This window comes from Canis lupus, chromosome 8, assembly GCF_048164855.1.
Source record: "Canis lupus baileyi chromosome 8, mCanLup2.hap1, whole genome shotgun sequence".
NCBI lineage: Eukaryota > Metazoa > Chordata > Mammalia > Carnivora > Canidae > Canis > Canis lupus.
This window is the reverse complement of record NC_132845.1, coordinates 47805079-47825965: the sequence shown is the minus strand read 5'-3', so window position 1 is coordinate 47825965 and position 20887 is coordinate 47805079. Positions and strand designations below refer to the sequence as shown.

The window sequence follows — 20887 nt, the reverse complement described above, 5'->3', positions numbered from 1 at the left end:
GAAGGGTGGACAGAAAACTCTGGGGGCTCTGTAATCAGACAGACTGGAGGTTATGAGATCTCAGGAATGTCACTTAACCTCTGACAGCTTTATTTCCTTCAGTGTGAAATGGGAATAATATAAGCTACTTTCAGGTTTGTTGTGAGCAATACATTACATGAGATATATAAGGTACGTAACACAATTCTGGAATGTAGTAACTATTCAGTACATATATTTTGTCTGTCTTCTGAAAGAACTGGATTAAATCCAACAGACATTTATTGAGCACTCACCCTGTGCCAGGCAACTTGCTAAGCACAAAGGAGGCATTTATCCAAGCCAACAATCCTTTCCTTTCTTCCTTCCCCTTTCACTTCCCTGTACCTACCACCTGTGTTTGCCTCGTCTGCCCTATGAAGTGGCCTAAGAAGGGGACTTGATCTTTTCAGGATGATTAGGGAAGGCACCCTTGAGGATGTGTAACAGCAGCAGGATTCCAGGTGAGAGAACATGTAGTATATAGCAAAATGGCCATTGTACATCGCATTGCCTTCCATCAAGAGGCTGAACGTCTTTCTTTACCCTTTGAATATGGCCGGGCCTTGTGACTGGCTTTTACCAGTAGACTGTAGCAGAAATTATGTCATGTAAGTCCTGAACCTGGGCCTTTACAAGTTCTAAAGCTTCAACTATCAGGCTCTTGGATTCCTGCTTCCGTATGAGAAAGGAAGCCCAGGTTAGCCTCTTGGAGGATGAGAAAGCTTCAGGCCAGTTGCCTGTGCTCACCACAACCAACCACCTGCTAATTGCCAGATACTGAGTGAGGACAAACTAGATCACACAGCCATCAACTGACCTGCCAGCTGACTCTGGATACCGAGTAAACTTGGCTGAGAACAGCTAATCTAGCCCAAACCAGAAGAATTGCCAGCTGACCCACAATCATGAGTACAATAAATGGTGGCTGTTATTAAGCCACTACACTGCACTTTGGGGAAGTTTGTTATGCAGCAGTATATAACTGACACTAAACAGCATTTGCAGGCAGGAAGGAGTGTGACAACTTCAAGAAAAAAAAGGACATCTGTGTGGTAAAATAAAGGAAGCAAGGGGTCTCCAGGCCATCTGAAGTCTAGTAGGCAAGACTATATCATTCACAGTCACTTATTTGTCTGACCATCTTCCCTCCACTGGACTTAGAGGTGTTTTAGAGAAGTACAGAGCAGGCACAGATTTGTTGCCGGGACATGAAACTGTTCCTTAAAGAGTGATTTTCAAGATTGTTTTAATAACAGGAATATAGATGGTGGTGTATGGGCCATTCCCATAACCAGGAAAGGCAATGTTTGTGATGCTCTCTTCCCCATGTTTTTGGTCTCTTCTGACTTAGATCCAGAGGAGGAGGAAGAAATGCCTACTTGGCCTCTCTTGGCTTTGTGCAGTGTGGTCCCTGTCACTATATCAAAACACTTCTCGTGAAAGAAATAACAGATTCATTGAGCAGCCTTGTAAGCCCCATTAATAAATGCATTAACCTAATCAGCCCCAATACCTTGTGGGCAGATGGCTGACAAGCCAACCAGGAAACAGATGTGTGAGCCTTTCAACAACATTGGGCCTCTCTGGTTTGATTTTTCTTCATTTAAAAAGAGGAAGAAAGAATGAAAAAGGTGCTTTCCTTCCAATGAGCCTAATTGCCTTGAAGGAACCAAGGCTGTAAAATTAAACTCTACCTTCCTCCATCTGTCTCTCCTCTAATTAGCAGCAGACACTTGTCCAGGTGCAGGGTGGGATGGAGCCTCACTTCCGTGGAAAGAGAGCGAGTCAAGGTAATAACCCGTTTTCAAAACAAGCTGCACATCTGAGGGTCTCAGCAGGTGGCCTCCCACCTACCTTCTTTCCTTGGGCCAAAGATATCTTAAGGAGGGGTTCCTACAGCTCATTCTCACTTGGTGATATTCTTGGGTCTTGGGTGATGAATTTAACCGGGTAAGCAATGCCCCAGCCAACCTAAGCTTTTATCATTCCTCATTTGTCCCTGTCTTTGGTCCAAGAATATGTTGAAATCAAGTAATACATATTCCTACTGCACTTAAGAATAAAACCCAAATTATTTGCAGTGGCCCCAAGGTCTACGTGACCTGATCTCTGGCTGTTTTCTAGCTTCATCTCTTCCACTTGTTGTGAACCCGTCACAGAGTGTATTAGTTTCCCAGGGTTGCCATAACAAATTACCACAAACTGGGTGGCTTAAAACAACAGAAATTTATTCTTTCACAGATTCCAGAAGTCTGAAATCAAAGTGTCATCAGGGCCATGCTCCCTCTGCAGGCTCTAGGGGAAGACCCTCCCTTGCCTCTTCTAGCTTCTGGTGGTTGCAGCAATCCTTGGCATTCCTTGCCTTTTGCCTCATTCCAATCTCAGCCTCTTACTCCATCTGGCCATCCTCTTTGTGTGGGTCTATCTGTTCAAATTTCCTTCTTCTGATAAGGATACTGGTCATTGCATTAGGACCCACTTTAATCCAGAATGAGCTCACCTTATTACATCTGCAAAGACCCTATTTCCCAGCAGGATCACATTTTGAGGTTCTGAGTGGGTAGAGATTTGGAGGGATACTCTTCAAACCAGTATACACAGGATTCCTTTCTGCTCCTGAACACACCAACCTTTTCACCACGTCAGAGCCATTGAATCACATCCTTGCGGTTTTCTCTGCCAAAATGCTCTTCTTTTTGGTTGCATATCTGGATTCTTCTTATAATTTGGTTCTCTGATCAAAGGTCACTTCCTCAGAAAATCCCTCTTGATGAGTCAGTCAAAAGAGAGCCCTCCCCACCCCCAACTGCTCTCATCACTTCTCCCTATTTTACTATATTTTTAGCTTGTATAATTTCATGAAATTATCTTTTTAGTTACTTGGATATTATCGGCCTCCTTTGACTAGAATATAAATTCTGATTAGGGTATAGGCCATATCAGCTCTGCTCACTACTGTATCCCCAATACCTAGCCCAGTGCCTGGCACACAGTAGGGGTACAATAATGCATTTGGTGAAGGCAGGAAAGCACTGGAAATATTTCAGATTCTGAAGAATTCTCTAAAATATTAGAAACAGGCAGAATGTTTCATATTTTGGCCATCTGGTCTGTGAATTTTACGTGTCAACCAGACTGGGTCTACCGGGTGTCCAGATTAAATATTATTTCTGGGTGTGCCTAGGAAGGTTTGCATTTGAATTGGTATGCTTAGTAGATTGCTCTCCCCCATATAGGTGGAAATTATCTAATTTGTTGATGGACTAAAATACCACAAAAATCAGAAGAAGGGAGGCTCCATGCCCTTCCTGTCTGCTGCCCTATCTCCTGGGTGGGACATTGGCCCTCTACTCCTCAACTGGGATTTACCCCATTGGTTCTGCTGGTTCTCAAGTTTTCGACTTGGACTGAGATCACACCACTGGGTTTCTAGCTCTCAGACAATAGAAATAGATCATGCAACTTCTCAGCCTCCATAATCATATGAACGAATTCCCCATAATAAATGTCCTTTCATATATGTACATATCCTGTTATTCATATATACAAATATTTGTCATATTCATATATATACATATATATATGAAAGGTGGTTTATTATGGGGAATTGCTTCAATCACACCCCATATATATATATATATATATATATATATATATATATCCTATTATTCATATGTGAATATATATATATAAATAATAGGATAAGAGTGTGTGTGTATACACAGTTCAATTTTTCTGGGGAACATTAATACATACTAATATAGAAGTCTGAGTGATCTGTGCCCTGTGTTTTATAGGAATCACAGGACTAAAGCATGGGTTAAATTCCTTTATTTCTGGGGCAGGAGAACCTGGTTGCTGCCCAGCTCCATGTCTCTGGTTATAGCCTTGCAGGGGCATGACTGTTCTGTAGCAGTGAGCTCAGGGAGGCAGGATGCAGTTAGGTGAAGGAAGCAGGGACTGGTTAGAGACTACATGCATATAGTAGAACTGTGGTCTCCCTCTCAGATCCCCAGTGGTAAACTGAGTAAAAGCTCATATTAGTTATTAAGCACATAGTCTGTTCTTGATACTTGACTAGGGAATTTGTTAACCTTCTTTTTAAAAAAATATTTTATTTATGAGAGACAGTGAGAGAGAGAGAGAGAGAGAGAGAGAGAGAGAGAGAGAGAGAGTGGTGGGGAGGGTCTGAGGGAGAGGGAGAAAGAAAATCACAAGCAGCCTCCCCATTGAGCAGGGAGCCTCATGTAGGGCTTGATATCAGGACCCTGAGATCATGACCTGACCTGAAACCAAGAGTTGGATGCCTAACTGACTGAGCCACCCAGGCACCCCTGTTAATCCTTTTAAGACTCTCAATATCCTACCAAGGTAGGTGCCATTCTCAGCCTCATTTTATAAGTGGGGAAACTGAGACTACAGAACTTTGGCAACTTGTTCGAGTGATGGTGCTGGGATTTGAACCCAGGATACCCAGCTCAATTCTGGGTGTCCTGAAATTTATGAACTTGTGGCTACAACCCTCACCATTTCTATAACCACTAGCCTGGCTTATAGAACCATCTTGTTTCCTTCAAAAGGTTTTATCTGCAGGAAAATATCCCCCCAAACTACAGAAAATAGAGAGCAGAGTGAGAATTATACAGAGATATCACTTTTCTTGTTTCCTCCTCTCATTAGGGATTGTTTCTCCCTCCAACATTAGGGATTGGGGTGCACATGGCAAGTATCAGATTCTCAAGAGGAAACATCAGGATCTCTCAACCAGAAGCTTAACAAAGCCTCAAATTCCCTCCTAAAGCAAACTAGGTTAATCTTTTTCTTTCTTAAGGTGAGGAGGAGGGAGCTGGGGGTGACCTGAGATGTTCCCTGTCAGGTTGTGACTCTTCCAGTGTTACGGTTGGCTACTGCATTACCAGGAGCACAGATCTTGGCATCTCTGAAGGGCAATGATGTTAGCTGGAGTGCTGGCCAGTCACTGACCGAAAGGAGGCCACCCGTCCTGGAGTTGAGCTGGATAAAGAGCCATTCACTTCTCATATAACTGAGTGAAGACTTCAGGTCAGGTTCTTGACACATACTAGTTCATATAGTTGGCCCCACAAAGCAGATGTGCTTGCTTGGGCTCATCACAATGATTTCCTCCCTGACAATGTAGTGGGATAGTGTGAAATATTAACTAATATTTATTTTCCTTGTGCTTCTGCTATCCCATCTCCACCACCCAGAGAACAGCAGTCACTTTCAGCAACGACAAAGAACCAAAGTGTTGGGTTTGAATCCTACACTGGCTCTCAGCAGCCATAGCAGAGCCTCAAGTCTCAAAAGGCAAGACTTCAGCAGTAGATTCCAGGAATTAGAAGGATTAATGAGAGAAAGAAAGGAAGATTAGTGAGGTTAGAACTTGAAGGCTGCCATGTATCAGGTTCATACAATATATAATGATGTCTGAAAGAACACCCACCTGATTATTGTGACCATAAATTCTTCTTCACAATATGGCGGTAAGAGCCTAAGCTCTGAAAGATGGATCTGAGTTCAGATCCCAGCTCTTCCACTTATAGGCTGGAGACCTTGAGCAAGTTACCTGAACTCTCAGAGTTCTACCAATAAAATTGAAAATCAAAAGACAATGGTTGGGTGGCAGGGGGTTGAGGGTACTGAAGAGAATCACGTACAGTACCAATGTCCTTGCCTCATAGTTGGTATTCAACAGATGGTAGCTGCTATTGCTGTCATTGTTAGAAAGCAAAAGAAAATTGCATGAGGATAGACTGACTTTGCAGGGTGCTGTGCAGAAGTAAAGGAGACAAGGTAGATAAAAGCACAAACCATTATGCATGGTGTATGGTAGTGTTCCTTAAGTGTGGACTCTCACCTGGGAAGATGTAGCACATGGCCACTTGGGTCCCAAGCCTTTCTCTGCCTTTTTCTCTTGGGCATGTGGCCACTCTGCTCCAAACTATATTTCCTCAGCCCTCTTGGGGGCTACATTTGGCCATGTCGCTCATCTTTTGCCAATGGTATGTGAGCAAAAATGATACATCCAATTTTCATTTCACCTGACTTACTTAAAAGTAAATCGCTTTCCCTGGATGTCCCCTCTTCTCCCTTTCCATTGGCTTGACAACAACTAACCACAACAATGCAGATGAGGACAATCCTGTAGACGGTGGTAGAGAAATAGTGTTTGAGGAGCCTGGGTCCCCAAGTGACACTTTAGAGTAGAGCTATCCCACCAACATGTACCACTCCCCTGGGTACTGTAACAGAAAGATATACTTGTTTCTTTCAAGCTGCTGTATTTGTGGGGCCTTTGGTTCAGTAGGACAATATTTGCTTTTTTACTTATACAGAAATATGTCTGGGTCTGCACTTTTTTCCCCCTCTTTCACAAACTAAGTTAAAGAGTGAAACAGGGGACAGTTCATGTTTAAAAAAAATACCCAGGTATTTCTCTCTTCTTTTAAAATACATTCTATAAAGCTGTGCAGGCTCCTGAAACTGTCTTAGCAGGCAGAAACAAGAAAGGCAAGAAAAAAGCCTAGCTTCTTAGACAGGAGAGAGCCAGGGAGGAGTTGGGAAGATTTGCCTTTATGGTGAATTAGCCCTGTTTCACCTGGTTCTGGGCCTTGCTGAAGAGACATCAGTAGGAAAAGTCACATTTGAACCAGGTCTTAACGAAGCTCGGGGCTCCCAGCTCTCTCTGCTGGGCTTCACATCTTCCTTCTGAAGTCCTTTATCTCGAAGAAAGAAAACTGTCAAGGGGAGTCCAGAAGCCAGGATCTTCTTTGTCTTAACCCTGAGGGCTCCCACTATCTTTGCTGGAGAGGATTCTGAAATAGTGCCTGGCTTGGGCTTTCCACTAAAGCTGTCCAGGCTGCACCACGAGCTCCTTGGTTATGAGTCCAGGGAACCCTCTGCAAATGTCTTGCTGACAGGCCTCTAAACCTGCAGGTCCTTTGTCTCTTCCCTTAGGCAGTGCTGCTATGCAGTCACCTCTTTCTGAGAGGCTGTGGAACAAATATAGACAAGACTTGTGCTCCAGCCATGGCTGACCACAGCGCCCCCTATATAGAAGAGCTCTGGATGGAAGTGGTGCATTCATTCACTGCCCTGCCACGCATCCTGCATTGCTGCTCCATAGATGGAGATCATTCTTTTCAGAAATTCCTTGTATAGTTTGTCTTCCAATCAACTTCTCCTCTGGTGAAATTTTATAAAACTGGTGTTTGTTCTTTTTTTAAATGTAGCAAATAAAGGTTGACTCTCCTTAATCCCATGTTCTTCCTTCCAATTTGTCATAGCAAAGCATATAACAAAGCAGATTATTATCTCAAAGCAAATAATTGTTAAGATTTCGGATCCTATGTTAGGTTCATACACAAATGACCTCAATTCTTCACCCTTCCCTGTATCCATGCTTTTTGTATGCAACTTTGAAACTCACCCCAAAAGAGGTAGATCTTTTTTCCCCACCAGTGTATTCTGAGTTCATCCATGTGACTAATGAATGTGAACAGACATGACATTACAGAAGCATGAAAAAGTGCTTGCTGGTTTGAGGTTCCTCTTTTGTACCTATGCCATCATCATGGGATGTCTGGGCTACCCTCTCCAAGGATGAAAGACACCTGGAGCAGAGTCAAGTCACCTGAGTCATTCTAGCTAGAACCAGCCTTGATCAGCCAACATTCAGCAAGCTCCCAGAGACAAGAGTCAACTCAAGTGAGACTAGGAGAACCTCTGACATCAGCACAAGTCACTGGCACATAGACACCTGGTCTCAGTAAATGCTGCTAAATAAAGTTAAATCACAAGTTTGGGGCCACTTGTTACACAGCATTTTTGTGGCAAGACTACCAATACAAACACCAGTCATTTACTCACCCTACTTCCAGGAAGAGCCCCATATTTTCAGATGGGGAATCTACCTGTCTCCTACTCTTAATCCACGTGGTTTGGCTGACACATGCCTCCACTCTTTCCCCAGCTATTCTCCAGGGACTACAACCAACCCATTCCATTGCCCTCTCCACAACAATTTGTTCAGAGGAGGGTGCATGACAAGGCAAGCCAATCAGAGCAAAGCAAAGAGCCAAAGAAATCAATGATCCCCAACCTTCCATTCTATAGGAGAGACAACTCAAGCTGTGGTCTCAAGGACTGCAAATTGCTAACAAGGAGCACTGGATCTAGAACACAGGTCTCCTGATTTCCATCTGGTTGATTTTTCTACTTCCCAGTGCCTCTTCAGAAAAGACTACAGGATTCCCTTCAAATGTTATGCCCAACTTCATTCAATCATTTATTGATAAAATGCACATTGAGTGTCTACTATGCATGGTAGGCACCATGCAACGTGCTGGGAAAGTGTGAAATGCAGAAGATTAAAAAAAAAAAAAAAAAAAGACCTAACTGGCTTCACATCACAGGGAGTGCTGGTGCATATTTTTCAAACTAGCAAAATATGTACTGAGTCTTACAGAATGGCATTTTCTGCCAAGCAGAGAATCTCCTCCATGCCCTATGGGTTTGCAAAGAAGTTCATCAAAACTCCAGTGCTTACTGTGTGCTTTTCAAAAGAGGCCAAACTCAGGAGCTGGTGGGATTTGATTTTTATTTAAAAAAAAAAAATCCCCTCCCTATTCTCCACCTGCTCTGCGCCCTCTTGCTCACCAGCAAACCAATAACCCAAATCAGAACATTGAAAAAGCCTGAATTTCATGCAGTAATGTTTTAAGGTTGCCTTTAGGTGGGTCCTTATTCAAGATGTGTGCACTCCAACAAGACTTCCACCCAAACTAGACATTTTCTCCTGCTTTGTGCCTTCTGTACCATCTCTCAGATGAACACTTATTACTATGGGACATCAATTTTCTTTTTTTTTTAAATTTTTTTTTACTTTTATTTATTTATGATAGTCACAGAGAGAGAGAGAGAGAGAGGCAGAGACACAGGCAGAGGGAGAAGCAGTCTCCATGCACCGGGAGCCCGACGTGGGATTCAATCCCGGGTCTCCAGGATCGCACCCTGGGCCAAAGGCAGGCGCTAAACCGCTGTGCCACCCAGGGATCCCACGGGACATCAATTTTCTTAGAAAAAAGAAAGAGCTAGAATTTACTGAGTACCTACTATGTACTAGACACTCTTACTCATTTCCCTGACATTGTCTCATTTAAGCCATCTTAAATATAGGTGACAAGGCAAAATCATCTCTTCTGTGTGACAATGGGAATTAAGGCCCAGAGATACTGGGTAATTTGGCTGCCAAATTTCTCTGCCACAGCTGATAAGTGTCAGGGCAGGACACTGAATCCAAGATTGTCACCTCCAATGTTCCTAGTTTCCAGCTATGGATCCAGCTCAAACCCTCAAATAAGAAAACAGTTTTATTTCAGCAAACAGCAAAAATACTCGTGTTTGGAAGAATCCTGGCATGTGAAATTGGTGTTCTAGGATAAATTGTGTCTAGAGATTGGGTCTTGGAAAAGGTAAGTCCAAACTTTAGTGTATAAAGAATTATCCAGAAAGTGCAGTTAAAAAACAAAAAATTAGAAGATGTCGAGGCCCCATGTCCAGTGGTCCCAGTTTCTTTGCCCTATGTGAGCCCAGGATTTTCATTTGTAACAAGCATGTCCAGTAACTCTCAGTCCAGTCTTTAAGCCATTCTTTGAAGACTGGGCCTTGGCCCCAGGTCTGATATAATTTTCCTGTGTGACTTTGGGCAATCTCATTTATCTCAGGGGACTTGGTTCCCTCATCCATAAGAGCAGAAGGCTTGAGGAGAGCATATTTTCTTCACTGTCATCATTAAAGCATTTTACTTCTATTGTCTCCTAAAGTTACTTCCCCAAACACTATGGAATGTGGATTTTCAGGGCCGCTGCTCTGGAAATACCAGAAATGGGTGTCGGGAGCCTATGAGTGGCTTGTGCAAGAGCACGTGGTCTGCTTCTGATCCAAGCCAGAGTGATTATACCACAGTCCTATGCTGGTGGCTTCCCCCACATTCAGTGCCCTAGGGTAGCACTGGACTAAGCAAGCAACAGTCAGATTCAAAGATTCATTTTGCAAAATTACCAGATCCCAAAAGACATGGCTTCATACCGATTGGAGAGGCAACCAAGGTAATGGTGTCTTCCTTGGGGAGGGGGGTGTTTCAACAATTTTGTGGGGAGTTCCTAGGACCAGGCAGGAGTGGAGCAAAGCAGTGACCACTAGGGGGCAGCATGCATGGGAAACCTCAGAGAAACCTGAATAGAGCAAATGGGTGTGATGTTCACCATTTCTCACCCTGGCACATATGGTACACCTCCCAAGGGAGGTATAGTCAATGCGGATGGAAAAGGGAACTTGCATCTTCGGGGACCTTGGCTTTTCTCCTTGGCAGCTACTCCCTCTTTTGCCAACCTTCCCAGGTGGCATCTGCCCCTCTGTCTCCTCCTCCACCCCTGCCCTATGCTCCCAGAGTGGGTTCCTAGCAACATTTGTGCCCCTGAATGTTAAGATGTTAACTGGTTTTCCTGAAGAGAAACGAGATCAGACATCAAAAGTGTTTGGGAAATGATGCGTTAGAGTCTGACGGGTTGTGTTGGCACGAAATTTTCCAGAGCCTTTCATTTGCTCACCTGGTAACAGTCATAATGATACCAGTAATAGTCTTCATGTGGCTATGACTTTCCATATGCCAGGCACTGTGACATGTGTTGTACATGTTATCTTCACAGCCAACCTAGGTGGTAGGGGACTATTATCCCCATCTTGTAGATCAGAAAACAGGGACTCAGAGGGGCTGTGCTGACTTGCCGAGGATCACAAGGATGCTGAACGAGGAGACCATGGTTGGAACCCAGGTGTGTCTGAGGCTAAGTGCATCACAGCCTGCATGTGTCTCCCTTTTGAGGAGGCGTCAGGATGTGGGAGGCAGGCGCTGTCCAAACTCCCCAGCCTTGTTATTATGCTTCATGCAGACTCTGGGGCTGGAGGTTGAGTAGAGAACACTGGAGAAAGATCAGTGACCCCAGAGGAACCTGGGCCTGGCCATTCCTGAGATCCCTACTCTCGTCCCCAGACAAGGCAGGATAAATAAAGATTCATTTAACAGGACAGGTGAAATTAGCCCGGTTTGGGTAGAAAAACAGCTTCCAAGCCCTTGCTTTTGACCGGTCCCGAAATATTTTCTAAATGCATCAGACAACAACAAGCTGATATAAGGACAGGGGTGCTGACTGCCTCCAAATGCTGTCACGGGAATCATAATGGCTTTGTTTTTCACAGAGGAGACAAAAAAAAGTTTATGCCTCAAATTAGTAGGTCTGTCATGTTCCAAATTGTTTGCATTTCTAAAAATGGATGTTGACATGTGAACAGTTATTATCTAATGCAAGACCCAAAAATCTGCCTCTCTCAAGGCAACTGGGTAGTCAAGGGATCCTCAGCAGACACGAGGATCTACAGCTCTCTCTCTGGATACGGGAGTAGATCCCCCACCCCCCATGCTCCTCTCAGAGCTGAGGTTGTTTCTGAGCCTCTGAGACCTGGTCAGACTCCCCTCTTCAGAAACCTCAGCCTCCAGAACGATCCCTAGAGATCTAATTAGATGGTATCACTTCCCAGCAGGATTTCTCTAGTGCAGTGGTCTTCCAAGTGTGGTCCCCAAACCAGAAGCACTGCCATGGAACTTGTCAGCAATGCAATTCCTCAGGCCCCACCAAACACCTAGGGAATCAGAAGCTCTGGGATGGGGCCCAGGAATATGGGTTTTAACAAACCTCCGGGGGTGCTGATGCTGCCCAAGTGGCTGAAATGTGAGAACCACTGAAGGAACCACTGTACCCTCCTGCCTGCTCAGAGGCACTCACTCACCACCTCCCATAGCCTTCTTACTTGTCCTTCTCTCCATCCTCCACCCACCACAGCTCAGGTCACTGCCCATGTAGGTGACCGCAGAGCCTCCCAGTGGGTGGCCCCATCTCCAGGCCACTCGCCCCCAATCCTGTCTCCACCTTGGAAACCAACTTTTGAGAATCCTCCCCACCACCAAATCCAACAGAGCAAATGGGGTGAAGGCAGAAGAGAACCAAGTTTCCCACCTGTTCTGGAAAGAGCTGCTCCCATCACCACACCCCACTGGGAAATAACCTAGGCCTTGAGTCAGATGGGTGTGTGTCTAAACTGCAACCCCAGCACTTAGCAGTTGTAGACGTTGGCGAAATACCCCTGCTCAGATACCCGCTGAGTCCTCATCTCTGAAGGGGAGGAATGTGGATGTGGTCTACACAGCTGGGGCATCGGAGAAGTTACTGACACCATGATACCAAAGGCCAGCACTCTGTCTGCACATGGTAGGGAGTGAAGTCCAGTTCACCCAGCTGGTGAACTCCTAGACTCCATCTGACCTGACTCCTTGGCTTTCAGTGTTCACCATATGGCCTCCGGAAAGCCAAAAATAGCAAAAAGGCTAATCACTCCCCAGACCCTGAGCCAATAACCTGATTCTGTTTCCCTCTCCCTCAGAAGTTGTGTTTTCTCCCCTGCATTCATTCACCTTGTATTTTGCTGTTTTGCTTGTGCTGCTGAGAAAAACCAACATTTCCCGGATGTCTTACCTGGGAAGGTGTCTGAAAGTGACATTTTCCTTCAGGCAGTGAATATTGAGACATGAGGGGTAGCACGTTCTTCAACAATAGCCCCGAGCACAGATACACCACCACACATGCACGCACGCACACACACACACACACACACACACACACAAACATCTACACGCTGGAACTTCGACGGACTTGCAGGGCCACCCAACGGAGACATACGTGTGATACTGGGTCACACACAGACACCAGGACTCTTTGTGTCTTCACTGGTCAGTGTCAAATCTGACAACACCCCGGATGAAAGAGCTAGAAAAAGCCGTACAGTACCTTTTGGTGACTTAAGTGTCGCCACTGCCCAGTCACCATCAGAACTTCCTAAAAAAATAACAATCGAGAGATGCTGATCTGCTGGCCGGCTTCCCACGTCCGCGGTGCCCTCACCCCCAGGTGCCGCCGCTGGCAGCCCCAGCTGCAGCCTCCATGAGGCTGGCAGGCCTCAGGGGCCCCGGGGGACGGGCGAGAGGCCAAACGTTCAAATGTGATCCTGCGCACGCCTCCTTCTGCAAAGCCATGCAGCGGTATCAGGATAACACCCCACAGGGGGTCAGAAGAAGTCCCCTGAAAAAGGCCTAGATGTTTTCAGTTGCATTAGGGAGACAGATTTCTTAGGCAGTGAATCTGGCTCTGAATTTCAACCCTCTAAGAAAGAAAGGAACATTTGAGTTGCATGAGGTCACTCTGGCTAATGACAACACTGTTGATCAGAGATGCATTTTGATCCTGTTTTAGTGCAATTCCTCTCCTAAAAAGTGTGTGTGTGTGTGTGTGTTTGGGGGGGCAGGCATTATTAACTCCAAATCCAAGGTTGGGGTCAGCTCTGAGGACTGCAACTTTACATGCTGGGTGGCAGGTCCCTGAGGGGTAGAGAGGCTGCCTTCACACATGGTCTGTGTTTGAAAAATACAGTTGAATGAATGAATGAATTGAAGTTTCTCCAGGGAGTTACTTTTCCTAAGGGAAAGAAATGCCCCTAAATGTTAAAGGGATCAAGCTTGTTATTTGAGAATCCTGTAATGCTTGGAATTTTGTTTATAAATCAGTTTCTCCAAGTTGAATTTCATTCCAGGTGTGCTGAATGAGCCCGAGGGGGATCGCACATTATTAGCAGATCCCTCCGGTGGTCCCTTTCACAAAGTCAAAGATGGTAAGAAGGGCAATGTCTACACCCTAACCCTGCCTTTGATATGCCTTCTCCGTAAGGGTTTTACTCAAAGCAGGGCAAATCTACCCACATGTCCACGCAGCAGCCTCTGCCCACTGGCTGGAGGCCTGGCCAATCAGTGTGCGCCACTAGCTCCCCTTTCCCTTCTTAGGACTCTACCTGGACAGCCCAAGTCCTCAGCCTTTTATGCAATTTCCAGAGACAGATGAGGCCGCCAGCTGAGAGGAGTCACAGGGAACATTCTGTGTGATGTGAATGATTACAGAGCACAGATCCGGCCTCATTTAAACATTTCCGGTTGGCCTCCCAGGCATGCCAGAGGATGCTCAAATTGCCACATTCCCCCTGCGGATATGAACTCCAACACCCTCATCACTCACCACAGAGTGGAAATGACGGGACAGGAGAGTGACAAAGTTAAAATTAAGTGAGACCCGCCCGGGATGGACTGGATGTTTCTTCTCCTTCTGAGCCAGGGTCACTGACATCTGGAAATAGTGATGTGGCCCCAAATCTTCCTGTGCGGGTGGACACAAGCCTGATCGAGTCGCTGAGTCACTGATCCCAAAGAGGCCATCTTACCCCCAAGTCAAATTCATCCCGTGAAGCCAGGAACCATGCCCTCGCCACCCCTGTCCCCACTACCTAAGACGGGGTTTAGCTCTGGCAAGGGGTAACAAGTCTTTCATAAATCCACTGAAAATAAAGACACTTAATCAGATGGCACACAGGCTTCCAAATATATATTTAAGTTCCCACTACATGTTTTGTGCCACTAGTGGGCATTAGATAAATATTTGTTGGACAAAAAAATTAAACACTTAGTAAAAGGGGATGGATCCAAGGCACTGAGAGGAAAGGGACATGAAGGAACTTTCTGGGTGATGAAATACTTCTTATCCTTACTGGGATGTCAGTTGTCCTAGAGTATGTATATTTCAACAATCACACTATTATAAAATTAGGATCTACATATTTCACTAAATGTAAGCTATACCTTATCTACAGTATGCCTTAAGTCTATTGCACCTCAATTATACTCAGCACCCTGGGAAAATTTTCAACGTTGAACAAAGAAAATACAATCAATATGTTAGTAAGTCTTCCCTCCAAAAAAGGGGGAAATGGTACTCCCAAAAGTTTTTTTGTTTTTTGTTTTTGTTTTTGTTTTTTTTTTTTTGGTCTGATTATAACCTTCTGATGCTAGAAATTGTTCTCTGGAAGATAGAATCTTTTCATGGAAAGAACACAGGATTCTGAATCAGGCAATCCTGAACATGACTCTTGGCTTTGCCATTTACGAAAAAATATGACCCTGGGAAAATTGCTTAACTACACTGAGCCTTAGTGTCACCATCTGCAAGAATGGGATCAAGCCCTCCATCAGCGGTATAGTGTTTTGGGAGTTCGGTGATGTTAACCTTCCTCCTGCCATAGCTTTAAAAAAAAATTAAACTAGTAGAAGTCAATCCATAGTTAAGGCCCTAATACATCACTTAGGGTTTTCACACAGGATTCCTACAGCAAGATGGAAGAGAGAATTCCTGCCTTGTTGAAGTGTGTTGTTGCTGTGGTTTTAAACAGTGCTATTGGAAAATGTAACATGGTTCTGGCAAAATCATCCCTTGTCTGTCAAACAGTAACAGAAAAAATTACTTTATTAAAATTTTAATGCAAAAATGAAGGTACCACAGCATTTTATCAATAATGCTGGTATGCCCTCTTTCTCTCATTGAGTAGCCAGGGCTGCACCAAAGAATCTAAAGAGCATGTGGTCAGGAGTTTAACTCTTAGATGCCTAGAGAAAAAATTGGACATGAAGCCAGTAGGAGACAAATGCCAACATGTGAGTGACTTTCTGTTTGCAAGGTCCATCAGAAATTACATGAAAGTGTGGTCTTTTTCCAACTCTGGAAGCAGGAGCCACCCCTCTCTGAGCCATCAGGTAAGCCTTTAGAATACCTTCCCAAACACCTTTGTCTTGTGAACATTGACCTATGAGGAACCATAAAATGGTTCTCACATCATAACTACCCATCACACGGGTGGCTCAAGCCAGGGAACTCGTGTGCTTAATTAAGTTTTCAGGTTACATTTCGACTCAATCTATCACAAGACACACTTCCTGTCTTCAATCTTAGTGGAAGAAGATATGTCTAAAATGTTTAAATCCTTAGGAAGGAAGGAGACTTAGGAAGAAGAGTCAGTCGGATGAAACTGAATCTTTTTGTGATAGACTGTAGTAGCCATATGTCCGGGCATGGATTTTCATTGTTCAGGCTATAGATGGGCCAGTGTAGAGGTCTGGCTGACTGCAGGTCCTTAGGACAGCTCAGAAAAGTCATTTGCTCTTTATTTCCTTGCTTGTTTGTTTTATCAGATCCTCAGTGTGAGTTAGCTTCCTTGTATGTCTTTCCCATCAAACTGGCATAAACCCTCCCTCCCTCAAAATGACAGCTGAACAATTGCATGCTAACCAAGGTACCAGTCTACGTTGGAGATTCAAGGGAAAATATGCCCGACAAACAACTCTGGTCTGGAGACTTTATTATGTGGCAGTATTTCCTGAGGGTTGACTGTGTGTCGGGCTAAGCACATTCTGTGCACTATATCATTTAATATTCCCAACAAACCATTAGCTGTGTATTTTTATTATCTAGAATGTTACTTGCTAAAGTCTGAATGAGGTCTTAAACTCGGAAGCCATGCTATGTTCCACCATCTTGCTGGTCATTTCTCCCAGCTCCCGTCTTGATGTGGTGCCCATCACACTCTATTATTCTCTGATTTTATAAACATATGTTGGGAGCACTCATTAAGTTCCCCCCACATGGTACTAGGTTCTGGGGATGCACTGATGAATGGGACAGACTTGGTTCATGCCTCAATGGGACATATAATCAAGGGACATCAGATTAAATGTCTAAAGAATGAATGGATGAATGAATGAATGAATGAATGAATTGAACAAATGATAATTCAACCTCATCTCACCTCCTTGTATGGAGTCTGATGAGATTTAGCTTCTGGCATTTCCCTAGTGTGTGCTAATCTTTTACTGATAACTGGGCAGTGAACCTCTTAGGAACAGAAACCTTCTGCAGTCACATGCTGTATTCCTGAACTGTAGAGAGAAAAGAGCTCTCTTTAAACATGAATGAGTATGATTTCAATAAGCAACTAAAATATATAAAACAAAACGAAACAAAACGAACCAAGTCACCATCTTTTTCTTCCCGGGTTGGCAGTGAATGGACAGGACATATTTAATGGTCCACAGGTATTCTAATAACTAGAATGAGTGGAATTGTTTCATTTTCTATTTTAAAATTTCCTCACTTTTCATTCCTCATTTTTCACTTGAAGAGGTTGAGGTCAGAGAGTTTCAGTGACTGGCTCAAACTACCCAATGTTCTGGATATTAAAGCCGCCAAGAGAAATTTATTTTCCAGGGATATTTTTGAACCTGGCAGTTAACCCTAAAGGCTGTCCAAGGCTCTCCTTATTTACTAGAAATTTTTGGGAAGTGAGTCTGTTTATCAGAGGCTGCAGAGCTTTCAAGAGCAAACAATTTTTTAAACAACTTCTCTCCTGGGTGGTAATGATTTCATTAATGAAATGCATTTCATCATCCACATACACATCATGGTGTGAATTATGCCTTAATAAAGAACCTTTCAAAGAACATTTATTATGGGATTTGCCTTTCATTTGTGCAGGCAGATGCTGGACACCTGGATAAGCCATTGGGTCAGCCAGTCCCTAGTAGGTTCCTCACTGGGCCTCCATTCACTAGAGAGTCACAGGACCATCAGTGACTCATATAAGGTCTGAACTCCCACAACAGTCCTAGAAGAAGGACAGAGAAAAAAGAGGAGCACATCAACCATATCCAGGATTGAGGAGGGTACTCTAAATAAAATTCTTCATAGTTTTCTAGAAGATTAGGGGTGCTTCCTTATGACTAAGCTGTTCTTTGATTCATGCCAAAGACAAGCTCATTCATTCATTCAGCAAACATTTCAGAAGTTCTCCCTTTGTGGAAGAAAGTGTTACTGAAGGAGGGTAAGATACATTTTCATACCGCAAATTTAATTCTCAATGCCCTGCAGACATTTGCTATGCACAGGATCCCTGTATAAATCCTGGAGAAAATCAAGGAGCATTGTGGGAATATCCACCCATTATTTACCCAAATAGCTACTGGGTTTTGAGGGAGGACAAGACATTGCACCTAAGCTGAAGAAATGAGTTGTTTAAGGTAATGTAACGAGTTCAAAAGGAAAAAAGTGTCTGGGCTGATTTTTTTTAATGCCAAAAGAAGAATCAAATAGAACCAGCAGATGCCATTTATCACCCAAATGCAAGACTCAGAAAGGGGAGGGGGGTGGTGGGCCACCAAATAGTGTATGAAGGCTTTGCAGCTACATCAGCACAGATGCCCCGACTTTTTCTCTCCTAGGCAACAGCTCTCAGCTCTTCCTACTAATATTTGAGTCTGTTTGAACACGCTTAGGATGCATATGCTGTGCAAACACGCAATATGGAATAGAGGGAATCTGTGTCATGGGGTGTATATGAGGGCTGAGTTGGGTGTAGAATTTCAACATGAAACGTGGGAACTGGTATATAAGTCCTGCAGGGCTTGGGATTTAGAAAAGCCTGTGTCAATCTGCACAGCCTGTGCCCTTGGTATTAGAAATTTGGTTTGCCTGTCTTTGAGTGACTCCATCTAGAAGTCCTAGGAGAGGGGGAAAAATGAGTTCCCAAAGATACTTGTGGTCCAAATACTTATTGAGTTCCTAGTATGCGCCTGGCCCTCTGCCGAACACCAAGGTACTTGTTGTGTGCCTTTGCTATTGGGAGACCAGGGTCACCACAGGCATCACAGACCCGTGATAGTGTCTGGGCTTTGGTTTCTGGTGTCAATTTTTAATGGCATTAGGATATTTAACACTGGAATCCATCACTAAGTGTCTCCCATCTCATCTCTGATGAGGGAAGAAACGAAGACAAGCAGATGATAATACAAGCAAGCATGTGGCCTGTGAGTCTTCCATCTGCCTGAAGTTTGACTTTGCTGCTTCCACCCTATAGAACTCTTGCATGAACTATTTGTTCGGGAGCCTGGATCATTATCAGGGTTTTTGTCACACTCTCTTATGTGTGAGCTGGGGAAAGGGACTGACACAGGAGCAGGACTGAGGGAGGCTAGTGGCAGGAGGATAGGCTCTGGAGTGATAAAGACCCACAGATTCCTCAAGTCTCAATCTCCTAATCTGAAAACCAGGATAATAATTGGGCCTTCTGCTTTGGATCATGTGAGAAAATGAGGCGGGATGTATAAAAGGTCTGATGCAATATCTGGCACTTTGATAAGAACTTAGCACCAGCTCCAGGATGCATGTCCCATCTTGAAAAGCAGAAGCTGCCTGAAAGAGGAGCATTCACTTACCGACTTCTCAGAGATGGGGTGACTTATGGGGGTGATGGGTGTTACCCATTACCGGGCAAGGCATTCGGAGACCAGGTGTCCTGAATTCTGTGTCCAGATTCCCTGAGGATTCATGAGGGTAGATGGTGGACGATGAAGGGGCTGGGCTGTCAACGGGACCAAATGAGTCTCCAGGCCCTCCTCCCCGGGAAATGGCCCCCACATGTGTCCCTCGCCCACCCTCCCAGCCCCATATGACAAGGCAGGACTTGATCCAGGCAGAGAGGAAGCAGCTGAGTGGCTCTGCTTCACAGTGACCTGGGCCCCAGGTAGAGAGACCAAAAATATGTGTGAGAGAGACAGAGACAGAGGGATATAGAGAGATAGAGAAAGAGAGAGAAGAGAGACAAATGGAGAAAGAGACAGAGACAGACACAGATTTTATGAAAGAAGAAGAAAAAGAGAAGTAGGAAGAAAAAAAGAGAGGACTAGAAGAAACAGTCAGAGGGAATGAGAAAAAAAGTACAGAAAAGTAGAAGAGAAAAGAAACAGAAGAGCACTCACCGACTGCCTTCAAGGAGGCATACTTGTTGAGCTCTTTGCCCGGTGGCTGCTGCTCATAGGGGTTGGAGATCTGGCCCAGGCTGGGGTACGAATGCGGATGGCCCATCTGCTGGAGCAAGGGGGAGGTGGGCACCGCGTTGTTCATCTGGGTCGTGTCTGCATGTGAGGAGACAGAGGGACATGATCACAGATGGAGCAGGACCTTCTACCCACACCCACCACTGCCTGGTCCCAAACTCATGTCAGAACAACCAACTCCATGACCCTCACTGGAAAGCAGCTGAGGACAGATGGGTAAACAGCAAATTTATATATAAAGATGATTAACTTCAGTAATAGTCAAGGAAATGCAAGTCAGAGCAACAGTGAGAAGCCAGTGCTTTGCCAGGAGACCAGCAAACAGTACAAGCATGGAAGGACCCCCACACTAGCAAAGATGTGGAAACTGGCCAGTCTCATAAACTCACCTGGGGGCACAATCTGCCATGTTTGCAGAAACAAACAGTTTGTTTGTCTTGAAATGTAATGTGAATGTATACCTTGACCAAATAATACAACTTCTAGGGATGAAGCCTACAGAAACAGCATCAGAATATATGGAGAATATATGGATAGGGGTGCCTAGGTGTCTCAGTCAGTTGAGCATCTGCCCTCGGCTCAGGTCATGATCCGGAGGTCCTGGGATCAAGCCCCACATTGGGCTTCCTGCTCAGTGGGGAGCCTGCTTCTCCCTCTCCCTCTGCTACTCCCCCTGCTTTGCTTGCTTTCTTGCTCTCTGTCAAATAAATAAATAAAGCTTTTTTTAAAGATACAGAATATATGAATATTTGTTCAGAGGCGTTCTTTGCACCGTTGTCTATAAAGTGGCTAAAGGGCACAGGCACAGAAACAACCTGAACTTCTATAAATACAGAATTCGTAAATAAATTACTGTGCATCTACATTAAATACACAATATGTACATGCATATGCTGGGATATCATGCGGCTGTTAGAAAAAAATGTGTTTAAAAGTGAGTTAACTCTATACATGTCAACCTGGATAGTTCCT

At 44.5% G+C, this 20887-nt stretch overlaps 1 protein-coding gene across 2 annotated transcripts in view; it reads right to left on the bottom strand.

Moving 5' to 3' along the window:
• The window catches only part of SHISA9 (shisa family member 9), a 288046-nt gene that overhangs the window by 8344 nt on the left and 258815 nt on the right, over nucleotides 1–20887 (bottom strand). Inside the window, exons 3-4 of one of the 2 annotated variants that reach the window (XM_072835841.1) lie at nucleotides 19838–19993; nucleotides 12945–12992 (exon numbers count right to left, since the gene is read on the bottom strand). In XM_072835841.1, the coding sequence (XP_072691942.1) occupies nucleotides 12945–12992; nucleotides 19838–19993 (204 nt within the window). The remainder of the gene's footprint in view (nucleotides 1–12944; nucleotides 12993–19837; nucleotides 19994–20887) is intronic. The other variant, XM_072835842.1, reaches the window with a different exon arrangement.